Source organism: Sinohyriopsis cumingii, chromosome 3 (assembly GCF_028554795.1).
Source record: "Sinohyriopsis cumingii isolate HCF-2022 chromosome 3, ASM2855479v2, whole genome shotgun sequence".
Classification (NCBI taxonomy): domain Eukaryota; kingdom Metazoa; phylum Mollusca; class Bivalvia; order Unionida; family Unionidae; genus Sinohyriopsis; species Sinohyriopsis cumingii.
Window position 1 is genome coordinate 39,522,584 of NC_142963.1, and position 23,374 is coordinate 39,545,957.

Sequence of the window (23,374 nt, forward strand, 5' to 3'; positions counted from 1 at the left end):
ACGCCACATAAGGTAAACATTTTGTGCAAAGTCGTATAGTTCTTTGACAGTCGTTCCAGCCTGGTAGAACCCGGTGACCACGTTCGGATTTACTAGTCAAGCTATTACCGGAGTTCAACAAAGCTTTTACTATATCAGTGTAAAATCCATTTATCTGTTTCATATGCACCTGATTAGTGCAGCCGTGGTCATTATAGTTCGCAACATAATGTGGGATCTCAATCTTGTTTAATAAGAATGCAGATGTCTGAGTAAGGTCTGACCAGCATATGTTGTATCTCAAGTTTAAGAGTTTATTGGGACAAGAATCAAATCTACAAAGTAGATCAGTCTTAATGGTCGTTAAAGTTGGACGATGGTCGGACCCTACTTGGGTGTGTAGTTTTCTCATATCACTTATAGCGGAATGAGCAGACTGTGTAGTGGCACAATGATCAACCAAGACGCTGTATGGTGTGAATCAATGACTTAAGTACAGTTTGTTGTGTGGTCTACTATTAGTTTTAAGCCCGATATGATATAACCATATTCTTCAAAAAATAGGCGAAGTTCATATCCAAAGAGAGTGGATTTGAGCGTATGAGCATTCCAATCTCCTACTACATAAGTATTTAGAGTATTAGCGTTTTCTATAGCAAAATTATATTTGTCCAAGCAATCTACAAATTCCCCAAACTGTTTCGCAAGATCGCAAGGTAAATAGATATTAAAAAAATCAAGGGGGAGTCACCCATACGGATAGTAATACCTATTAATCTGGTATCATCGAGGTTTTAGACTTCTATAATACTTGCGAAAGATCTACGGTATAGTACCCTGACACCTCCGTAAAGTCATCCTGAATGAATATTGTTAGAAGATTCAATCGACGATTCCCCTGATCCATCGAAATTGTCGTGTACGGATGAGAGACAGACTAACTCACTGTCGAGAAACCACAATTCTTGTAAGAAACAAATATCTGAAATATCTAAGTTGTTACATTTTGGATATTTCTTGTTAATGAGCGACAGTTATAAAAAGAAGTGCGTAAAGTATCCAATATGTATATTTGAGTCCAATTTGTAGATATGAGATTTCAATTCCGACTTTGATAGTAGTCTCTAACTAACACATTTCTTGGCCATGCATCCACGTTCTTCATCGCACTGCGTAGGGTTATCACATGTGATTTTGAAGCTGGCATATGTATTAAATTTCGTTTGCAGTTTTTCCACCTGGGTGGGCTTAACTCCAGAGTAATCCACAAAATGCGAAGAAATGCCAGATCCCTGCGTTTCGGGGGGCAAGTCTAGTCACGAATATACATCGCTGTCGCATTGGATGCACTGTACGCAAATTTGAGGACGCTGCCTTTCCTATGAAAACATTTCCACGCCATCTTGGTAAAATGTGTGCGAATTGGACATTTGTTAACTTATTAAGCCGTCGTTATTGCATATTTGTGCACGATGTTTTATGTGGAAATGGTGCTATACAGAGATCGTTGTTTCACAGAGAACTTGCGATTTTAGCAAACGTTGTATTGTTTTCCAAATTCTCGTCTTGGGCGCTGGTGTGTTCTGTACATGCGACCATTTTTAATGCGGTTGTGTTGTGGTTTAATTCACCGACATCTGATTTATTATTATCATGGATTTCTGCTGCTGTATCCCATAAAGCAGAGCAGGTCTTGTTGGCACTAATCCGAGTCTCGTTGCTGCTTGAGTCCGTGCATTGCATGTCTTCGTGTGTGCGACCAGTAACGGTTCTTTCTATTGAACGACTGGGTTTAATGATACTCCTCGTTGACCTACATGGTTGACTTATCAGTTCATGATTTGTTCATGATTTGTTGTACTGTAGCCTCGGTTTACAGATGCATTCCTAGTGAGTATTATGTCAGACTGAACTGTGTTTGAATTGTCAACATGAAGAGGCAATATACGTTTGACTGTCGAACATGGTTGGGTTTGTTCACATAAGCGTAGCATTGCACAGAACGTATCCGCCTGGACTGACTTAAGTATGTCCATTAAAGGTTTCACTTTTCCATGTCCTTCAATAAAACTGACATGTCCACATACTTATAAGATACGGGTGACAACTTTGATAGATCTAATGCACAAATTCTTGATATGTCATTTGGGTCTGTGGACAGAAATAGGTTCAAAATATCTTTCATATTATTTATAGATTTATCCGTACCCTTCCTCTTCATCATTCCCTCAACTGTTTGTATCAACAGTTTTATATCGCCGCCATCTTGAAACCCCATCCTTAGGCGTAACATCTTTGCCTTATATAAACGGTAAAATTATACATATATTAACAATATGTTATTGGTATCTTATCTTAAGAACGTAGTCTTCCTATAGCACATAGCCTAAATATAATACTATTAATCTTAATAACATAGTGACCTTATTATAAATGACCTAAATATAACAATCTGTATAAGATCCGCATATTTCCTTAGGGTATCCTTGGGAGTATGAAGGTATGTAGGTAGATAGGTATGTGTGTGTATATATATATATATATATATATATATATATATATATATATATATATATGTATTTATGTATGTATGTATGTAAGTAGGTAGGTAGGTAGGTAGATAGATACGAATGTATGTATGTATGTATGTATGTATGTAGGTAGGTAGGTAGGTAGGTGTTGATGTGTGTATATATGTATGTATGTATGTATGTATGTATGTATGTAGGTGTGTATGTGTGTAAGCAGCAGAGAGGGCGAACAGACCATAGAATTCCGACAAACAAATAAAACAAACAAAATAAAATCATCTCGTAGAAAGGTCCAGATTTTTTTACAAATAAAGGTTTCCTTGAGATGATTTTATTTTTTGTTGAAACCAACCCCATCAATAAAACCTTAGTTCGGAAAGGTAGCTGAAAAATAAAGTACTCTACGTGTTTATTTATTTTTTGTTTAATTACTGGACGACCAACATTGGTAGGCGCCCTCTCTGCTGCTATTAATTAAAAGATTGTTATATCAAAATAATGATACATCCAGAATCTCATACTGCAAAAATAGCAGGAGAGAGACTAGAAGCAATTAAAAAATTTCTTCCCGTGCGAGATTCATTTAGAAAAAATCTACAAGCGCAGCAAGAAGCACGAGTTGAATACGAAGAGGACACTAAAAAACTGTTTAAGCCCGTCACTGCAGCTACTGAGAAAGTTACAACAGTCATCAAAGAGGATCTTCTTCCGGTATCAAAACAAACAGCAGAACAAACCGAAAAAATAGCAAGAAGAACTAAACAGACAAAAAAGATTTTACGAGATCTTCCACCTGGCATAGCCAGGGAAATAGCTGCGGCTCAACCTCCACCTGTTGGTGAGGAAATACTTGAAGAAATTGGAAAACTTCGTACTGAAGTCGCCACGTGCAAAAAGAACATACACCTGAACCCGAACTAGTAGAAGTAAACGCAGAATTGATTGCAAAATTCAAAGAAGGAGTTGTTGAAGAAATTAGAAATACTAAAAAAGAACAATTACCCGAAGTAATATTAAATAGTATATTTAATAAATCTAGTATTTTTAAACATCGTCATAAAAAGGTAAGTGATGATAATATTATTAGATATATATATCGCGTATATTACAACAAAAAAAAAGCTAGAGGTAAAAAATATGAAATTATTGATGAAGAAGTAAAAAGACTTTATAAAGAGAGACTGAAACAACAAGAACAACTCTCTCAGTATCAGCTTCCTCCACCTTTACAATATAAAAAAATGTCTGCGCCGGCAATGACATATTCACCGGTAGAATCACCACGTGGATTTCAAAGAAGCTACTCACGGGTCACCACTGAATCAATGCAACCACCAGTATTTAAAACACCTCAAGATGAACCTAAAACAGGATCTGGTTTATGTCCTAATAATATCCTCAATGACGTGTCATGGTTAGAAGTTCTCATAGTGGAAAACGTGCCGGAAATAATTAATGAAGCAGCTGATATTTGTCGGCGATTATTTCAAGGTGGTATCATGGATATCGGCGTTTACCGAGAACTTATCGATGAACTTGTTGATGACTAGTTGTTAGATAAATAGCAAATTAAATAAGATGATCATACATGATAATCATCGTAAACCCGTGCAGGTCAGAGCGGTAAACTCACGATTACCAATCTACAGAGCTACTTACGGAGATGGACTTGGTGATGTTATTCAGGGATTATCTACGAGGATAGCTCCAAAAGCAGTACCTGTTGCAAAACAATTATCGATGAAAGCTATCGATATTGTTCGTGATAAAGCTCCTGGAGCAATTGTCAATGTTGCTGGTAAGGCTTTCTCGGCAATCAAAGAAAGACTAGCACGATTATTGCGACGAAAACAACAACCGGTAAAATTACCAAGTACTGAGGTGATGCCAGCAGACGTAAGTAAAATAATAAATCAGGCTGCAAATCAAAAACTAGCGGCGATATCTGAAGAAGCAGAAAAAAAATATAACAGCAAATTTAATAGCAGGAAGCGGTCTTCGTCGACGATGATTTAGATCATCATTTGAAAAATGGTAATTATAATAAAAATGTTCAAGCGCGAATCAGACCCAGCATTTGATATGGAGGCACCTGTCCTTAAGTATGAATCTGTACGTGATTATCAGTTTTATTCTTATGACGCAAGACAACTAAATCAGCGGGGGAGAATCGAATTACAGGTTCATGATACAAGTAGATATTTCTTGCCCGCTGAGGCGTTTATTGAAGTAGAAGGTAGACTTGTAACGAATGTTGTAGCTAATACGCCATATGCTGTTAATTTGCGTGTTGGTTTTGTCAACAACGGGATTATAGCGTTGTTTGATAGCGCCACATACGTAATTGATGGAAAAAATATTGAATCGATTCAGAAGGATGTTGATGTTGCTACAAAAATAATTGGTTTAGCGAGATATTCTGACGACTTTACAAAATCAGCCGGTCCAACAATGATGTTTGCCAAGGATATTACCAACAACGCTGATCATGTTCAGTATACTAAAATACGGACACCTCGAGATACTGCATCTGATCCACAACCGGTTGATTTTGAACACGCAGCCAGACGAGGTGCTGCTTTTGATATTATAGGAAGTTTTAATGCAACTTACAACTTGGGATTTGCAACACGCCGAGCAGCGTTGTTGGGAAATGATAGAAATTTTTCTTGTGCAATTCCATTATCTCACATCTTTGGATTTTACAGAAATGTTAGAAAGGTCATCTTTGGAGCTAAACACACAATTGTGCTCGTAAGAAAAGGTGATGATAATGATGCAATCTGGCGAGGTGCTGGTGTTGCTGATAGTAAAGTGAATATATCAAAACTTTCACTGTGGACGCCAGTAATGACTCCATCAATTACTGAGGAACAAAAATTACTTTCTTTTATGGAATCATTGCTATCATGGTTAACAGTAACCACAGATGCTATTCAAAGTTCTGTTGTTGGTTTATTTACATGGCATATAGCATCACACCACGACATATCTTTATTGCGCTGCAAGATAATGCTCGGTCGAATAATCAAGAACGTTCACATATGATATTTGACAGCCTTGGAGTTAATGAAGTTTCCTTACGGATAAATGGACATCAAGAACCAGCTGAAGATATATTGTTAAATTTTGATCAAAATCACGTAGCGCGTGCATATCATCGTTTTTTGTCATTCATGGGACGTGATCAAAATATAGATACTGGTTTGCAAATATCACAACTAGATTTTACAAATCTATATCCGATTTATTATTTTTCACTAGAACATCTTGATTTATCCAAACAATCTGTCGTTGATATACACTTTCGAGCTCGTGTTAATGCCCTGCCAGAAATCGCGGCTGGTCCACCAGTTGTTCATGGTCCTTACAGAGCAATCGCGGTCATACTTAGCGATAAAGCCATGTTACTTGAAGGCGGTAGTGGTCGAATGAGAGTCGTTGATGCACCAGTGGAAAATATTTAATCATGTTATTTAGAAAAATATATTTTATATAAAAATGTCGTATAGTCATGTTAATGTTACTCTGACTCCTGGTCAGGTAAAAAAGCTTCAATCAAAAAACGCCAACAAATGCGGAACTAAAATATCACTAAAACGAGATCAGATTAGTGGTGGTCCAAACAAATTATCGTTGACAAATAATCAGATTAAACATTTCAATAAAGCCCTAGAATCAAAAAACTGGAGTTCAATTTCATCTTTCCCCGAGCGCTATCAAAGACATGGTTAAAATCGGTGGTATATTTCCACTTCTTGCGGATATTCCAGTGTTAATAGCTGCTGCTGCTCCAGCCGTAGCAAAAGCAGCCGCGTTAGGTGCTGTTGGAACAGCTGCTGGAATGACTCTAAAGAAAGCAACTGGAAATGGATACAAAAAAAGGGACGCGGTCTAAGATTACCCGGATCTCGCTGGGGAAGAGGTCTGAGGCTTCCACGTTAGATACTCCAGCATCAAATTTTGATTTACTTGATGCTGCTAAAAAATTAAAAATAAAAGCCTTTAGAGGTGTCTTTATGCGTGATCAATTACCAAAACAACCGAATAAACTTGAAACAGGTATTATTAATCTAGACTCGAATTCAGGACCCGGTACTCATTGGGTATCATACGCGGTTGATCCACGTGGAATCGTTTATTTTGATTCATACGGGTTAGCTCCACCCGTTGAATTTATCAAGTATGTCGCACCACTCCACGCAAGAACCTCTGGTTCAAAAGTTTGGTATTCAACGCTACCCACACAAACAATGACAGATCCGCCAATATGTGGCCGTGAAGTAATTAATGTACTCGACGCTATATCAAAATCATCCAAACCACCACATAAAGTTGTGTATGATTATACAAGTAACCGATTCGTTGCGCGTAAAGCGTTTTAAACAACAGGTCTTATTATAATGGTTGATATTTACGGAAGAAGATCCTCACGCGTTAAGAGAACATCCGGCGATGTTGATCTGTCGAAGTATGCGATTAAAGATGAACTTGCTGATATCATGAACCTGGCTGGAGTTGACCCAGATGAGGTTGTTATTTTTCAAGATCGATATGGTAAACTAAAAACGAGCAATATCAGATGGAATGATATAGTTCGACGAGTACTCGGTGCAGTTACAGATAATATTCCTGTGTTTACTGACAGCGGCAAAATCAGGGATTCAAGTATATCATTTACAACCATCAGAGACGAAATTGCAAGAAGCGTTGCTAATCGCGTGAAAAACACCGGCGACACAATGACAGGTGAACTCAGCATGAACGGAAATAAAATAGTAGTTTTAAGAGATCCAACATCCGACGAAGACGCAGCAACAAAAAAATACGTCGACAACGTGGATGGAAAACTATCCACGCTGCGGGCTGAGTATGATGTTCACGTAAACGCTTTTACAAGACTTCGAAGAAACTTTCAAAAAACCGATGAATCTGTAGATGAGTTCTTCGGCACTCCGCACACCATTGACATGAAACTTTCTCATATCAAGACCAACAATGACACGATCAAACGAACACAGCAAGACATCGTAGCGGGGATTCCTGAGATCATTACCAAAACCAGTTTGATTAAAATTCCAACCGGAATAACTCCCGGACATATCACAAACATCGTATACACGGTATCATCGGGATTTGCAACATGGTCGCAGCAAAATAAAACTATCAAATATACCGCAACAGTCACTGGCGTGTACAGGCTGTCTGTGTTCAGTGCTGCGCGATTTGAGATATTTACAACGTTTCCATGGCGTCATTCAACGGATAGGTTTTTCGGGGTTGTATCTGTTATATTAAATAGCGGAAGTGAAGAAATATTTATTCTGGAAGCAGCTGATAAGAAATTAACCGCAACATCTTACTGGTGGTGTTTGGAATTTGTAGCTGAAACACCTCAATTGGTTACTGCATAAAAATATATGGATGGTGCACAATACAGGTACAATCAAGCGCGTGAATGGCAGGCGGCGCTAAAAGATCAAGTCGAACAATATACAGTAAAAGTAAAAAATATCGACGACGATTAGTTATCGTTGATGTGATTGTTTATTCAGTATCCGCTGTTGTTGCTGGAACGGGTGTTATATTATCAGCGGTGACAATGATGGCACCAGTAGCCGTAACTGTTTGTATTTCAGCAGCAACAACGATTGCAGGTGTGCTTAATATCATCGCAAAAAGAATATGTACCTGCACGAACGAAAAATTATCCGATTACATAATAAAATTACACACAGCGACGGTAGCGTACTCGAAATTATCCTCGTTGTTATCAGCGAGTCTCAGTGATGGAATTATATCTGATTTCGAGTTTTCAATGATGACTAAAATATATGACGAAGGTATCGGTATTAAAGATACAAGTATTAATAATGACAGAATTACTCCAGCAGATCGTGACTAACACAACTCCGCCAAAGATAACGATGATCTCGGTAAGTTCAACTAATCCTGAATTTAGTATTAATTTACCTACTGCATTTCCAGTAAAAGAAATAGCGTTAGCTCAATTACGGGTATATTACAGCTGGCCAGATATCAGATCAAAATCATTTCATGGTACACCAGCAAATAATTCGCTCGTATTTGCTAACAAGAACAAACCAGATGGTACTCCTGACTGGATAGATGTTGGAATACCCACTGGTAGTTATGAGATCGAACAAATCAATGAAGAATTTCAACGTAGAATAAAATCAATAACCGGAAAAGAAGCAAAAATATCAATTAACGTTCATGAACCGACGATATCTTCGACGGTTGAGATACATTCTCCCGATTACATCGTTGATATTTATCAATCCACGATAAGATCCGTACTAGGTTGGCCGGATGTTCCCCCGGTGTATGAAGGACCACCAGAACCAAAATTAAATGATTTTCTTACGAATGTGAGTAATTATGCAAGCGGATTAAATTATCTTAATGGAAACTCCGCTAATGATCACGTTGGTAGAATTATTTTTAATAAAGAAATTTCCAATAAAATAATTACCAAAGAAGTAATTGAGTCAATAAGTAAAAAAATTAAGGATGAATATCAAGCTCGATTTAAAATTTTACAGAATTTATTTTCTAGTATTACACAATTTTACAGCGATGATGTAAAACAACAAATAATTGAGTCAATACAACATTTAAATAAAGTTATATCAGATTTTCGTGATGCTAATGCAGTAATTGTTGGTAGATCGGTGACAAGACTTACATTTGGAGGTAAATTAACAGGTGTAAGATTAAATTATTCTTTTAATGATCTATTTACCAATCATTACAAAAAAACCGCCGAGGAATTATTAAATTTTACATTACCAGAATTTGACACAACTGAGTTAAAAAAAATCTCAGTGATCTTATCAACGAAAACGTTCATAAAATACTCGATGCGCGGAGAAAACTGCCACCACCTGCAACTGTTTTAAGATATAATAATGACCCACATGGCGGCGGCAGACACGTTTCTCCGGGAATCGTTAATATAACCAGCACGATCGTGGTCAATCTGGTTTGTGACGTAGTCGATGGCAGCTATCAAATAGATCTCGGTAAATCAAATCAGGTTCAACAAGGATATATTTTATATACATTTACACCACAAGTTTCCCCTGGAAGTTTAATCATGCAAGAACCAACTAATCCTGTGTATCTGCGGTGTCACAAAAATATGTTAACACGAATAAATTGTAAGCTCACAGACCACCTTAATCGCTTAATTGACATACGTGGAGAAGAGCTTGTGATAAATCTGTATGTGAAATCTTAATTAATCAAGTAAATATTACATAATGTACCAGCACGTGAGGGTTTTTATACATGACAAAGAAGTACTTCAAAACGCCATCAGAACAGCGTTTTCACAAAACATGGAGCAATTTAACGTTAATTTAGTTATTGATGAATACGGAAGTGAGGATTTCGTATTAACACAAGAACAGTTAGATGAGCTCCGTCAAAAACATATTATCGAGATCATTTGTAGCACAGATCAGATTCTAAATTATGCACATTCTGTATTAAAGTCGATCAACTTAAAAAAAATAATATTCCAGAATAAATAAAATAAGGGGTGGATCAGAAATATTTTATTTTATTTTATTTTATCAGAAATATTTTATTTTATCAGAAATATTTTATTTTTTCTGAATTTCAGTGAAAAATCAACAAATTTCGTGTTTTTGAGGGGTATTTTACCCATTTTGGGTGATTTTGTCCATTAGATCGTCGGGTAAAGTTGCCTGATTCTCTAATTGATTTTAATTGAATAAATATCAAAACCAGTAAAAACCAGTAAATCAGTAAAAAATTACATATTTTTTGAGATAATTTTACTGATATTTGAGCTAATTTTACTGATATTTGAGCTTATTTTACTGATTTTTTTGTAATTTTTACTGGTTTTTACTGGCTTTGGTATTTTATTCAATTAAAATCAATTAGAGAATCAGGCAACTTTACCCGACGATTTAATGGATAATTCAGAAAATAAAAATAAATAATAAATCTGAGTACCAACTAACCCATCAGAGTTATGAATTTGGTCGGTTTGTATGATTCTGAGTACCAACTAACCCATCAAATTCAGAATAAATATAATAATTCAGAAAAAAATATAATAATTCAGAATAAATCTGAGTACCAACTAACCCATCAAATTCAGAATAAATATAATAATTCAAGAAAATATAATAATTCGAATAAATCTGAGTACCAACTAACCCATCAAAATTACGAAATTGGTTGATTTACATAAATCTGAGTACCAACTAACCCATCAAATTCAGAATAAATAAGTAATAATTCAGAATAAATATAATAATTCAGAAAAAATATAATAATTCAGAATAAATCTGAGTACCAACTAACCCATCAAAATTACGAAATTGGTTGATTTACATAAATCTGAGTACCAACTAACCCATCAATTTCAGAATAAATATAATCTCAGAATAAATAAATAATAATTCAGAATAAATAAATAATAATTCAGAATAAATATAATAAATAATAAATCTGAGTACAACTAACCCATCAAAATTATGAATTTGATCGGTTTCTATGATTCTGAGTACCAACTAACCCATCAAAATTATGAATTTGATCGGTTTGTATGATTCTGAGTACCAATTAACCCATCAAAATTATGAATTTGATCGGTTTGTATGATTCTGAGTACTAATTAACCCATCAAAATTATGAATTTGATCGGTTTATATGATTCTGAGTACCAACTAACCCATCAAGTTCAGAATAAATAAAATAATTCAGAATAAATATAATAATTCAGAAAAAATAATTCAGAATAAATATAATAAATAATAAATCTGAGTACCAACTAACCCATCAAAATTATGAATTTGATCGGTTTGTATGATTCTGAGTATCAACTAACCCATCAAAATTACGAAATTGATCATTTCACATAAATCTGAGTACCAACTAACCCATCAAAATTACGAAATTGATCATTTCACATAAATCTGAGTACCAACTATCCCATCAATTTCAGAAAAAAATAATAATTAATAATAAATAAATGATTTCAGAAAAATAAAATATTTCAGAATAAATATAATCTCAGAATAATATTTCTGATCAAAGATCTACACGTGGTCAGCGTTGACAGGGGCCCCAGTTGCCGAAACTTTCATTTTCATTTTCACCAGAATTATTACTTTGGATCATTTCACCAGTAACGAGGTTACTCGCTAACATAATTTTTCTTAATAGTCTTATGCGAGTACTAATTGTTTTCTTTTCCTCGTACTCGTGGGATAACAGCGATCTAATTCTTTCTACTGTGACAGAAAGAGGAACAAATTCATTTACTTGATCATCGCTCACCATAGCTAGTGATTGAAACATAGCTGCCTGAATCCGCTTTATGAACTTATATTGAGATGATAGAACGTACTTATTTTCATTCTTAAGCTCTTCTAACGTTTCAAAATCAGATATTATTTCTTCAGGATTTAGTTCATCAGATATATTAATTTTGTTTTCTTCTAGTTTTTTGATAGCAGAAATAATGTCTTTGATATTTTCATGGTTCATTATATAATATATAAATCTTTAAAATAATTTTTTTTAATTCCCTATAGCGAGTTCGTCGGGATGGCACAACACGTATCTACAGCCTCATTAAACTCGCAGATTGCCACCGCATTCTACTAAGTTTAGAGGATACACAGAACACAACATATATTTACAACCCAGAACTCGTAGATTGCCACCGGATTCTATCAAGTTCAACGGGTATACGAAACACTACCGCCTGTGAGAGCCCCTAACCCGTCAAACAACGGTCTAGAGGCCCAAGAGGGTAAAGATAATCCTCATTAAACTCGTAGATTGCCACAGCAATCTACTAAGTTTAGAGGACACACAGAACATATATTTACAACCCAGAACTCGTAGCTTGCCACCGCATTCTACCAAAGTTCAACGGGCACAAGAAATCCCATAACTCCTAGTCTGCCACCGCAGCCTAGCAAGTTCAAGGATACATATAAAGACAGTACAACCTCATAACTCCTAGTCTGCCACCGCACACTAGCAAGTTTAGAGGCAAAACACAACATTAAACCTCATAACTCCTAGTGTGCCACCGCAGCCTAGCAAGTTTAGAGGCGGTCCCATAACTCCTAGACTGCCACCGCACACTAGCAAGTTTAGGGGCAAAACACAGCGTATGAGGCCAGTATATATAGTGGAGAAACCTGGAAAAACCCATGATTGGGGGATTGTTTTTGGGTTTTCCCCTGCAACGGATCTACTATTACACAATGAACATGGTTAAGGGGAAGTAACTCAGTTACATGAACATACTCAACGGAGTTAACCCCCCTTCATGTAAGTAGCAATTTCTGACCAAAAAAATAATTCGAGGTAGAGATGATAATTATTGATATCGGAAGGTGATTCTCTGTTTATATTTTTTCGAGAAAGCGGTTTTATATATATTTTCTGCTACTTTTTGTACTGAATGCCGGTGAATATCAAAATATTTCGCAGCAGAACATATCGAACGAAATATAATTACTTCACCTGTTTCTGTGTTTGTGGCCTTGATCACCCTTCTAGAAACTGTCTTACATCTTCCAGTATTACCACGTGTATTATTCTCACTCTGTGAGACAGCTTGTAAATTGGATAAGGAGTTGTTCTGAGGATCTCCGTCAACATGATCAATAACAAGATCATCTTTGATCACTCCGAAGAAACACTCGTACGTAAATCGATGACAGAGATATCTTGCATTTCCAACAGTAAATCTAAGATAGCCAGTATTATCAACAGTACCAACCGGTCTCTTCAACATGCAATTTCTAATCATGCCATTACGATCTGATTCGTAATTCTTAATGACAGGATGTGGGACAAATTTATTTTGCTCCATTATAATAATATTATTTGTTTAAATCATTGTTTGTCTGAAATCTTGATATATAATCCTCCACGGATTTTATAGCATTTTCACCATTATTATTTTTTTTTGTCATAATATCTTTTAAGTTCTCTGAACCGTTTTCCACCGCACTTTCCACATAATTCTGTTTTGCCTCGCACCCCAACACCACATCGAAGACACGGTATTGGTCCTAGACTCCCCCGCCGTATGCCCTGTAAGTGCATCCAACAAAATTCACCTCTACAGGATTTGTTGCATCGATTTACTGAACCGATCATCAACCATCTGCATTGAGACATTGTATACATAATATTTTTTATTTAAATATCTGTTGTAATTATATGAACGAGTTTTAGAGATTATCCCGAACTAAGCCTGTTAAATATAAATTCAACCACGACAGATTATCTCCAGACTTACCAGTACGAGATTTGGTTGATCCGAAAAATAAAAGTTTGATCTCGAAAATTCACGACGCCAAGAAAGAATTTTACACGGATGGTGCATCTCATACATGGTCAACGTTCAAGATTATTCGCAATACTGTCAAGCACGCCACAATGAATGACAAGCGAGCGGAAACTATCATTAACTACATCGCTGAATACGAGGGTAATCAAAAATATTTCTTCAAAGTAAAATTTATTGTATTAACAGAAACAGGTAGTTGGATTATCCGTGACAAATATGATCCTGTCCTTGGTAATAACAAAATTGCCATATTAAGTAAAAATTCCAGACCTGGTCTATTGACGGGTATTGATAAACCGTATTATGAGCGAGCGTATCCTGTAACAGCAGTTATTTATGGAATCTATGAGATAAATAAAAAACCCAACGTTGATAAACTGGCACCCATGAAATTTTCAAAAATAAATTGTGTAGCCGAACGAGTAATAGAACACTTTACAAACGCGATGCGTGGAAACGGATTAACTGATTTAAGACGTAAAAAATGAACTCATGGGCTGATTCCGTTAAGGATACCGGTGCTACAATAAAAGATGTTGCTGAGTTAGGAAAAATGTCAAAATTTCCAATAGCAGTATCAACAATAACGGGAGAAGTATTGTACGAATCTAAATACAAATCGAAAGGAGCTTCAATAAATATTACTGATCATAACGCGCATGCATGGACCAGCGCAGTAACAATATTTCCACGTGATCGAACTATTAGATTTTACCCCTCAGATAGTATGTTTGATTTTATAAGTAAAAACGATCCTGTATCAGTATGGTTATTTAAAAGTAATGAGGAAGGTGGATTTGATCAGTTTGTTAGACCAAACGGTGAAATATATCGAACAGAATCTCTCCATGACGAGATGAAAAATCTCGCGGAAAAGGTTTCCAAGTACAAACACGCGGAAAATACTGCCAAATTACTAACTAATTGCTTTACCGTTCCATCTGTTGCGGCTCATTTCGCTAGAGAAAGAAATTCATGGAAACCAACACGATTTGATTTACTTGAAGATGTACGCGCAAGTTGCGTCGAATACGGACAAGGCGGATTGTGGAATACCAAATATAATTACAATGATGTCATTTCGGTTGATATGGTTGCATGTTATCCAGGAAGTTTTCTAGGACACGGAGATTGTTCTGTGTACTTTAAAAGATTTGGTCACCCTACAAACGAGATGACGCAAGTGGCAATTAATGGACCATTACCAGATTTTGATCTGACTGGATTTGCTTGTGTTGAATCATTCGAGCTTAACGAAAATCTTCATAAGATTTGTTATGTTTGGTTTGGCAGACATTTTTGTGAAAAACGTTGGGTGCCTATAGTTTTATTACGATATATGCTAGATTGTGCGGTACTGACATCGTTGGTGGTCAGTGAGGCAATTATATCATATCACGCGCAGACCGAAGTTTGGTTGCCCATGCCAGATTCTATCAGTATTGATGAAGTTATTAGTGAGTTTAAGGAAAGATGTCCTGATGTTTCCGAAGATGATATTATCAAAGAAGCTCCTAAAATTCTCGAGATTAAACTCAAAACCGCAAAAGATCTCGGTAGAAAAATTATAGGTAAATTTACTCAAGGTGGTGCATATGATCATAAAAGACATCACGCACGGTTAATTTTAGATGATGCCGAGTACGATTTTATAATCGCTGATACAACAGCGAGAAATATATTTGTAAATCGAGAAGGTGTTTATTTATCCGACGGAACAAAATTGGGTACGATCGTTAGTTACATAAATGACGTCTCCCCACAGTATACTCATCTAAGATCTTCCATGCTGGCTTATGTTTCTATAAATTTATAATCGATGATTAATAGTTTTCCTGAGACCGCAGTCAGAGTCGCAACAGATTCGTTTTATATTTCGAGTAAATATTTAGAATCTGTTATGAAATTCACAAGTAATGATGAACGATGGGGTTCGTGGAGGATAAAAAAAGAAATATTACACAATTACACAGAATCAGCAGATGTTCCGATGAGACATTTTTATCGTAAGGGTAATAAAATATCAGAAATGTCGAAAGCGCCATCGTTGAGTGATCCAATAACTAGATATAAGACAGTATATCTCAATGGACCTGGTGGATGCGGCAAAACGACTCGAGCAATTAATGTTTTTAGAAATTCAGATATGATCGTGCTGACACCCACACATAGACTTGCACGCGAGATGAAACAACGGCATGTACAATCGTGCATCTATCATAGTTTCTTTCGGTGGCGCGGGGATACATGGACTCCTGAATGAATGGGAGAAAAATATATACCTAAAATAATTATTTGGGACGAGATATGCACGGTGTCATTAGATACATTAAAAATGTTTCTTGATTGGTTGCTGACGAAAAATACCGCTGTAATAATGTGTGGCGATCATGGTCAACCGCCGCCTTTTGTTGGACCATCTCCACATGATTGGTTAAAAAATTTCGTTGATTATTACGAAGAAATAGATGATGATCATAGAGCTCTCGATGCAAATTTAAAGGAGTTTAAAAAATTAATCAGATTACAATCAAACAAAATTCAGTGTGAAATAATACGCGGAATAATCTCAGAGACCTCAATGAGCGATTTTTTAAAATTATGGAGACCCAACGATTTGATAGTAGCAAGCAGAAAAATAATCAGAGACGCTTTACAACAGCAGTTATTTCAGCTGCATAAAAAAAATATTCAGAATTACCCGTACCGTTGTGTTATAGACCATCAGATACATGAAAACAGAATATTAATGTTGATATTCCAGGGCAGACTGAAAAACAGAATCTCGTATTAAATGATATTGTCGCCGTTGATATCAGTGTAGTCGAAGATGTATTACACGCTGACAAATCTCCATGGGTGTTGGGATACGCTATGACGATCCACTCGTCTCTGGGATTAACTATTTCTGATACACGATTTTGGATTGTAGACGATCGTATCGAGTGGTCAAATTTAGTCTATTTAGCGGTATCGAGGGTCAGAAAGATATCTCAATTACGTAGAATTATAATTCCTGAAATCGTTGATAAATTTAACATCATCGATGATGATATAATAAGAAAAAAATTAAACGGATACAAACAATCTGATAAAAAAATAAACGCGACTTTGATCTTGATGTTGAATTTATTATTGAGTTAAAACAGCAGCAGAATAATCATTGCGCAAGTTGCAATTGTATAATGTTATGGCGGTATTCGAGTAATGATTCAAGACAATTTACCGTAGATAGAAAAGATAATAGTCGCGGTCATACACGAGAAAATACCATGTTGACCTGTCTGGAATGTAATCGACGTAGAGGCGCCAGCGCCTTGGGTGCTAGTTAAGTGATCGCGGTGGTAGTTGTGTATCCTCGGGAATTATTTGTAGTTGTTCACGTGTAAATCCACGTTGAGGAGCAGCCGAATCTAATCTGTAGATTGCAGGTCTACCTGATGATCTTGTCACGGTGGATATTTTGTGTGTGGTAACACTCCAAATAGGATCAATCGCTCTTTTTTTACCACCTTCAAGTTCACCAGGCTCATATAAATATCTAACTGTAACATCACCCAATATTTTTTGTTTTTCAATATCTTTTCGTTGTGTTGGTATATTTTTTTTTGTAATTGCATTAATGGGTTTCATGTTGGTTGTTCGTGTAATCTCATTATTTAATGCAGCTATCACGCTTGATAATCTTGCAACCCATTCGCGAGATCTTTTATCTTGAATAAATTCCCTCGCGTATTGATATCCAAATAACCGCTCAGCTAGTGTTCGATTAAATCGCTCAACAATTGCCTGATCACGATGAATTGCAGTATGACCTCGTCGTATTTTGGTATTATGTTGTTTCATCAACGATGATACTGGACCAAGAAATTCCTTACCAGGATCAACCTGTAATAATTGTGGCCATCGTAATGGTCCTCGTTGATAAATTCGTTCAAACGCATCGGCTACTTCAGATGATGTTTTCGTTGATAGAGGTTCTGCTTCTTTATATCTACTTGCAACATTAACTACGGTTAACGCGTATTTGTATGTTTTTCTGCGTACAGTATCATGCGGTAAAAACAGAATATCTGCTTGATGAACTTCATTAGGAACACTGACATCGAAATACGCGTACTGAATTCGTTTCGGTGGTGGCAGGTAAATTTGCCATATTGCTTGTTTGGATAACCACGTTTTAGCAGTAGAATGTTTCAAGTTTACCAATTGCTGCTTTACCCTTCCAGTATCCTCTTGGTGAATAATAAATCGATTCCATTATTAATTACCAGCCCCAAACGCTAATTTACTTTTCATCGCGGATCTTACTAACCAATTAGCTAATTTTCTTTGATATTTTTATTTTTTATAGAATCTAGCGCGTGAATTAATTTCACATCTGCAATATGTCTATCTTGTAGATTTTTACTTTTATAAGCTACATCATGAGCGTGACAAGCTCGATCAATAGTGTTTACTGGTTCCTCGCCTGGTTTTGGTTGATCTTGATTATCGAGCCTGATATCAAGTCTGGTACCAGAACCGCAATAATTATATCCTGGTAGATGTTTTTCTCCGCTGTATTTAGCCCATGGAGTACCTGGAAACTTTGACATCAAATTAGCAATATCACCACCGCGCTTATTAGTTAAAAACAAAAATTTCTTCCAACCGCATACAGAACATTTTCCACCATACGCTATTTTTTTATTTTTTGTTGTAACCGTAGCTAAATCAGTAGTTGGAGTTTTAACTCTACAGCGTAAGCAATATGAACTCATGTTATAATATATATGGATATAATTGATTTCTCAGCGACAAGAAAACGAGAACCTGTTAAGCATCATCCTGCGCTACCGAATTCCATCAGAATGATTATCATAGGACCATCTGGATCGGGTAAGACGCAGTTATTACTTAATCTGATAATGAGATGGTTAAAATGGAATAAATTGTATTTAGTAGCACCATCCGCTGATGATCAACGATGTAATGATGTACTTAAAGATTTCAATGAAAACGCAAAATTCCTGGACGAAGGTAATGATGTTATAGAGTTTATAACCGATATTGATGAAGCACCGTCCGTAGATGTTTTAGACAGATTTATTAATAATTTAGATGTATACGACGATGTGATGCTAGATAAACAATCAAATCCAGCTAGAATATTTTCCCGAGGTAGACATAAAAATACAGATGTGATCTATGTTACTCAACGATATACACAAATTCCGAAAGTGATTAGAGACAACTGCAATATTTTAGTTGTGTTTAATGGCGTAGACACACACACGCTGTGAAATATTCATCAAACTTGGTGTGGTGGTGACATGGATGTAATTAAATTCAGAAATTTCATCTCACGAGCGCAAGCTACTCCGCATGGATTTATAACAATAAATTTACATGATCCAAGAACAAGATATCGTGTAGGTCTTGATAAAATCTTTTAATTAATAGCAGCAGAGAGGGCGCCTACCATGGTTGGTCGTCCAGTAATTAAACAAAAAATAAATAAACACGTAGAGTACTTTATTTTTCAGCTACCTTTCCGAACTAAGGTTTTATTGATGGGGTTGGTTTCAACAAAAAATAAAATCATCTCAAGGAAACCTTTATTTGTAAAAATCTGGACCTTTCTACGAGATGATTTTATTTTGTTTGTTTTATTTGTTTGTCGGAATTCTATGGTCTGTTCGCCCTCTCTGCTGCTGTGTATGTATGTAGGTAGGTAGGTAGGCACATATGTATGTATGTATGTATGTATGTATGCATGTATGTATGTATGTATGTATGTGTGTGTGTGTGTGTGCGTACGTATGTATGTAATTCAGCGGCAAGTCAACAACCATTGTCAAAATATCAAATAGAACAGAGAGAGAGAGAGAGAGAGAGAGAGAGAGAGAGAGAGGATTATTGGGCATATGATCATAATACAAGCATATATGCAGTTCAGAAATAGGACGGTTCACTGAATCGTTACCTGTACATATCCAATATATCGTGGATGCCTCGAAACTTGTGAAGTTTAGTTCATACATGCAGAAGAGTACCATGTTAAAGAAAATGCTGAAAAACGCTAGCCGTTCACAAAATACGGCAATTAGGATCAGTACAACAGTGCGAATGCAGACAGAATACCCCTGGTTAGGAATGTCGGCGTGCCTGTCACTTCTGGTGATGAAACCACTTCCACTCTGAGTCCCATCCAAAGCAGCTACAGACAACAATGGAGTACGTTCCGAAAGTCCTGGTCTTTCATCCATTTTGTCTGCTACAACAAATTTTGTGCATTTTATCTAAAATGCATGAAAGATGAAAGGTGTCATAAGATTAACTGCGGGAAAGTACATTAAAGTGGCTCGTACACCGCGTGATCCGTGTCTTCCGGTATCTGCTACCGGTACTTAAAATTGACAATTACACACTAAAATAGGCGTGATCAGTTACTTTCCAGAGACGTAGAGTACATTATCGTGTAATTGGCCATCTCAGCTGCCGGAAATGCTATGAAAAAATAATAGATGAGATGTGATGTTTTCAAACTCATTCTTTGAGAATAATATTTAAAAAGTAACAAAATTTAAAGCGCTAAATTGTTTCCCTTATTCTTTTACATTTTAGACCATAAATCGGGGCATTCATTACCCTTGACGAATATTCGTCTTTTTATATCATATGTTCCTGATAGATGTATTAATAACATTTGTAAACTACTCGTACACGAAACTCTTGCTTGCTGCACTATAATGCATACGAGTGAGTAGCACTGACTGACAAGTGTTAGGACTGGTCGGCCTGGTATCAGGATAATGTGACTGGGTGGGACATCATGCTACATGTCTGCGGCATGATGCCCCAGTGCTAGACATCACTATAAACTTCCACACTGCATGCATCGTAGCGATATGACTGAAAAATTGTTAAAGCTACGTTACAAATCCTAATCACACACACACACACACACACACACTGACTGACAAATGATTATCTTAAATGTCAACACTGAATTGTCCATAAAAAGCCATTGAGTGAGTTCAAGATATCAATGCATTGGCGCTAAATGTACGAGAGACAACAAGATGATTGAAAATGCAAGTGTCTTAGGAATGGGTACTCTGATTGGTAGTCCTTTCTTAGTTGGATAAATCAGCCCCATTTTATGTATTGTTACTGATTGACCATATGTGGGTCTTTTGTCATCTGTTTATTAAAATGTTCAATTTTGTTGCATGTAGATATTTCTGGAACACACCCGCGTACAGTTTAGACACTTTTCGATATTTGATAATAGCGATACCTAGCGCAAAATTAAAAATGACCATATGATAGAAGGTTGTGCTATTCCACGTGGATTTACAAGTCCCAAAATAGAGGATTTGATTCAGAAATAGTATGCACGTATCGCCAGAAAGAACCCTTCAGTCAACGGTATCTCAACAGCCGCGAGATATACCGATAAGTATATAAACTGTACCCCGATGTGTGTAGACAAAATTAGCGGTAGATTTGTGTAGGTTTCAATAAATATACGATAGCATCTCCTAAACCACCAGACAATATCTTCATAGGTGTGAGGATAATTTATCGGCTCAGCACCCTCCTTGAAGGATGATTCAGGTAAGATCCCATCATGCTGTACCCACTGGGGCGTAAAAGACCTGATATGAAACAGAAATATACACGTTAACATAACTTTGTGCATATATATTATTAACTAACTATATCAAAGGTGTTCCTTCTTGTTCTCTAACTCAAAGACCCCTCCAATGGATGCACTATCTATAAAGTAGCTAACGGTATCGAGTTACTCGATATTACAGTCGTCAATGAGCTTTTCTTTAACGGCATCGATTTTCAATATTATAAACGACAGTCAAAACACAAAATGTAAATATCGAGCATATATGGCCAGCAAGAAGGTTGTTGCTGTTGTTGTAGGGTCTAACGCCATTTTTCAGTACACGATAGACTGACTATACATGGCGTAAAGTTATTAATGGTAGAGGAAGAACCCGGGAAAACCACAGAAAGAACCACCGACCCACGAGAAGCTACTGGCAAACTTTCTCACGTACACACATTGGCTGAATCCGAGACTCGAACCCACGCAGACAGATATGAGATGGCAGTGATCCGTAACGGAGAGCGCTTTAGACCACTCGGCCACTCGGGGCCCCCAAACAAGAAGGAAAAGAGTGGTAAAGGAAAGAGCAAAATGATCAGGAAAAAGAAGAAATATGTTTTCTATAAGCGCAATAATTATTAATAGAAATAAATAAAATTGTACATCTTATGTAATTAAGTGTCACAAATATCAAGGCGCATGTCATTTAAAGACATCTCCCGAATCTAAAACAAGAATGGAAATTCTGTTTTAGGTATTTTAGTAAGATCCAGCTGATTGCAAATGTTATGTTAGAACAAATGACAAGGAAAATATTAGCATGTGCTACTTAATATTAATGTTCATGGGAAGTTAGTGAAGTTCAAAGGTCACACTGGGTCTCGGGTTAATATACCCAGTATTTGGTAAAAGAAAATGAGAATCAAAGTCTGAAAATTTTGAAGGCTACTTTGGTGGCAAATAGTGAATCACATGTTTTTAGTCTTTCATCAATAACTTATTATCACTTTAACCATATTTTGCTAGTTTTCATTTTACTAACAATACCTTAAGCTGTACTGTGAAACTGTTCAATAATATCCAATAACGATTTTATCAAACTCACGTATCAGTGTGACCCGCCAAATAGCAAACATAAGGACTTGAAGTTAACGACCTTGTTTATATGATTATCTATATAACAGATTCACACAAACATGTGCTAACAAAAAATATACAATCATATATCACAATATGCCACTCTCTTTATCCTGTTACAGACCTGCACAAAATTCTGTACAATTTTTGTTTTGTATCAGTGATAATTATGCAGATATTTGCTTAACTGTCATGTCATGTTGTATATTATGCATTGAGCTCATTAACCTTAACATTGTTGCAACTTCTAAGCATGCTGCAGAATATTCGAAGAAACGTTGATTATTTGAACAAGGTAAATACACTTATTTAAATGGTTCTTAATGAGTTCTCGATCTTTCCATGCGAGGACGGGTCAAGCGCGAGTTCGTTAAATCTCCCGCTTGCTTGTACGTACTTATGCGAGTCTGTCAGGGCCGCAGACACGATTTGTGGGCCGTGGGAAAAATTATGTAGTAGCTCCCTAGGAATTACAAATAGTGACAGCGGTGGCCTCCTGACCGTTTTGGGTCACCAGAGGTTTGTTTTTGTCCTTTCCTGTCCGTGGCCCTGGTGTATGTATCAATGCAGAAAACTGATATATGACTTGAGGAAGAGATGGATGTAAACCGCAATCAGATTTAAGGAAGAGCATCAACGTACGACTTATTCTTCTCATACAGCCACTTAAGAATTTGCTATATTTGTTCTTTAAAAAATAATGTTTATGTTACAAAGTTTAGTTTTAAATCGTTA

The 23,374-nt window shown here is 36.3% G+C and overlaps 1 protein-coding gene across 4 annotated transcripts in view; it reads right to left on the minus strand.

The window, feature by feature from the left end:
* LOC149802739 (solute carrier family 15 member 4-like) overlaps window positions 1-20,241 on the minus strand; it is a 56,223-nt gene extending 35,982 nt beyond the window's left edge. For 2 of the 4 annotated variants that reach the window (XM_089952146.1, XM_089952145.1), the window contains exon 1: window positions 19,859-20,241. In XM_089952146.1, the coding sequence (XP_089808272.1) occupies window positions 19,859-20,141 (283 nt within the window). In that variant the 5' untranslated portion in view covers window positions 20,142-20,241. Of the gene's footprint in view, window positions 1-748; window positions 2,152-2,187; window positions 2,279-19,858 lie in introns of those variants that run through there. The other 2 variants (XM_089952147.1, XM_089952148.1) reach the window with 2 other exon arrangements.
* Window positions 20,242-23,374: the final 3,133 nt, after the last annotated feature.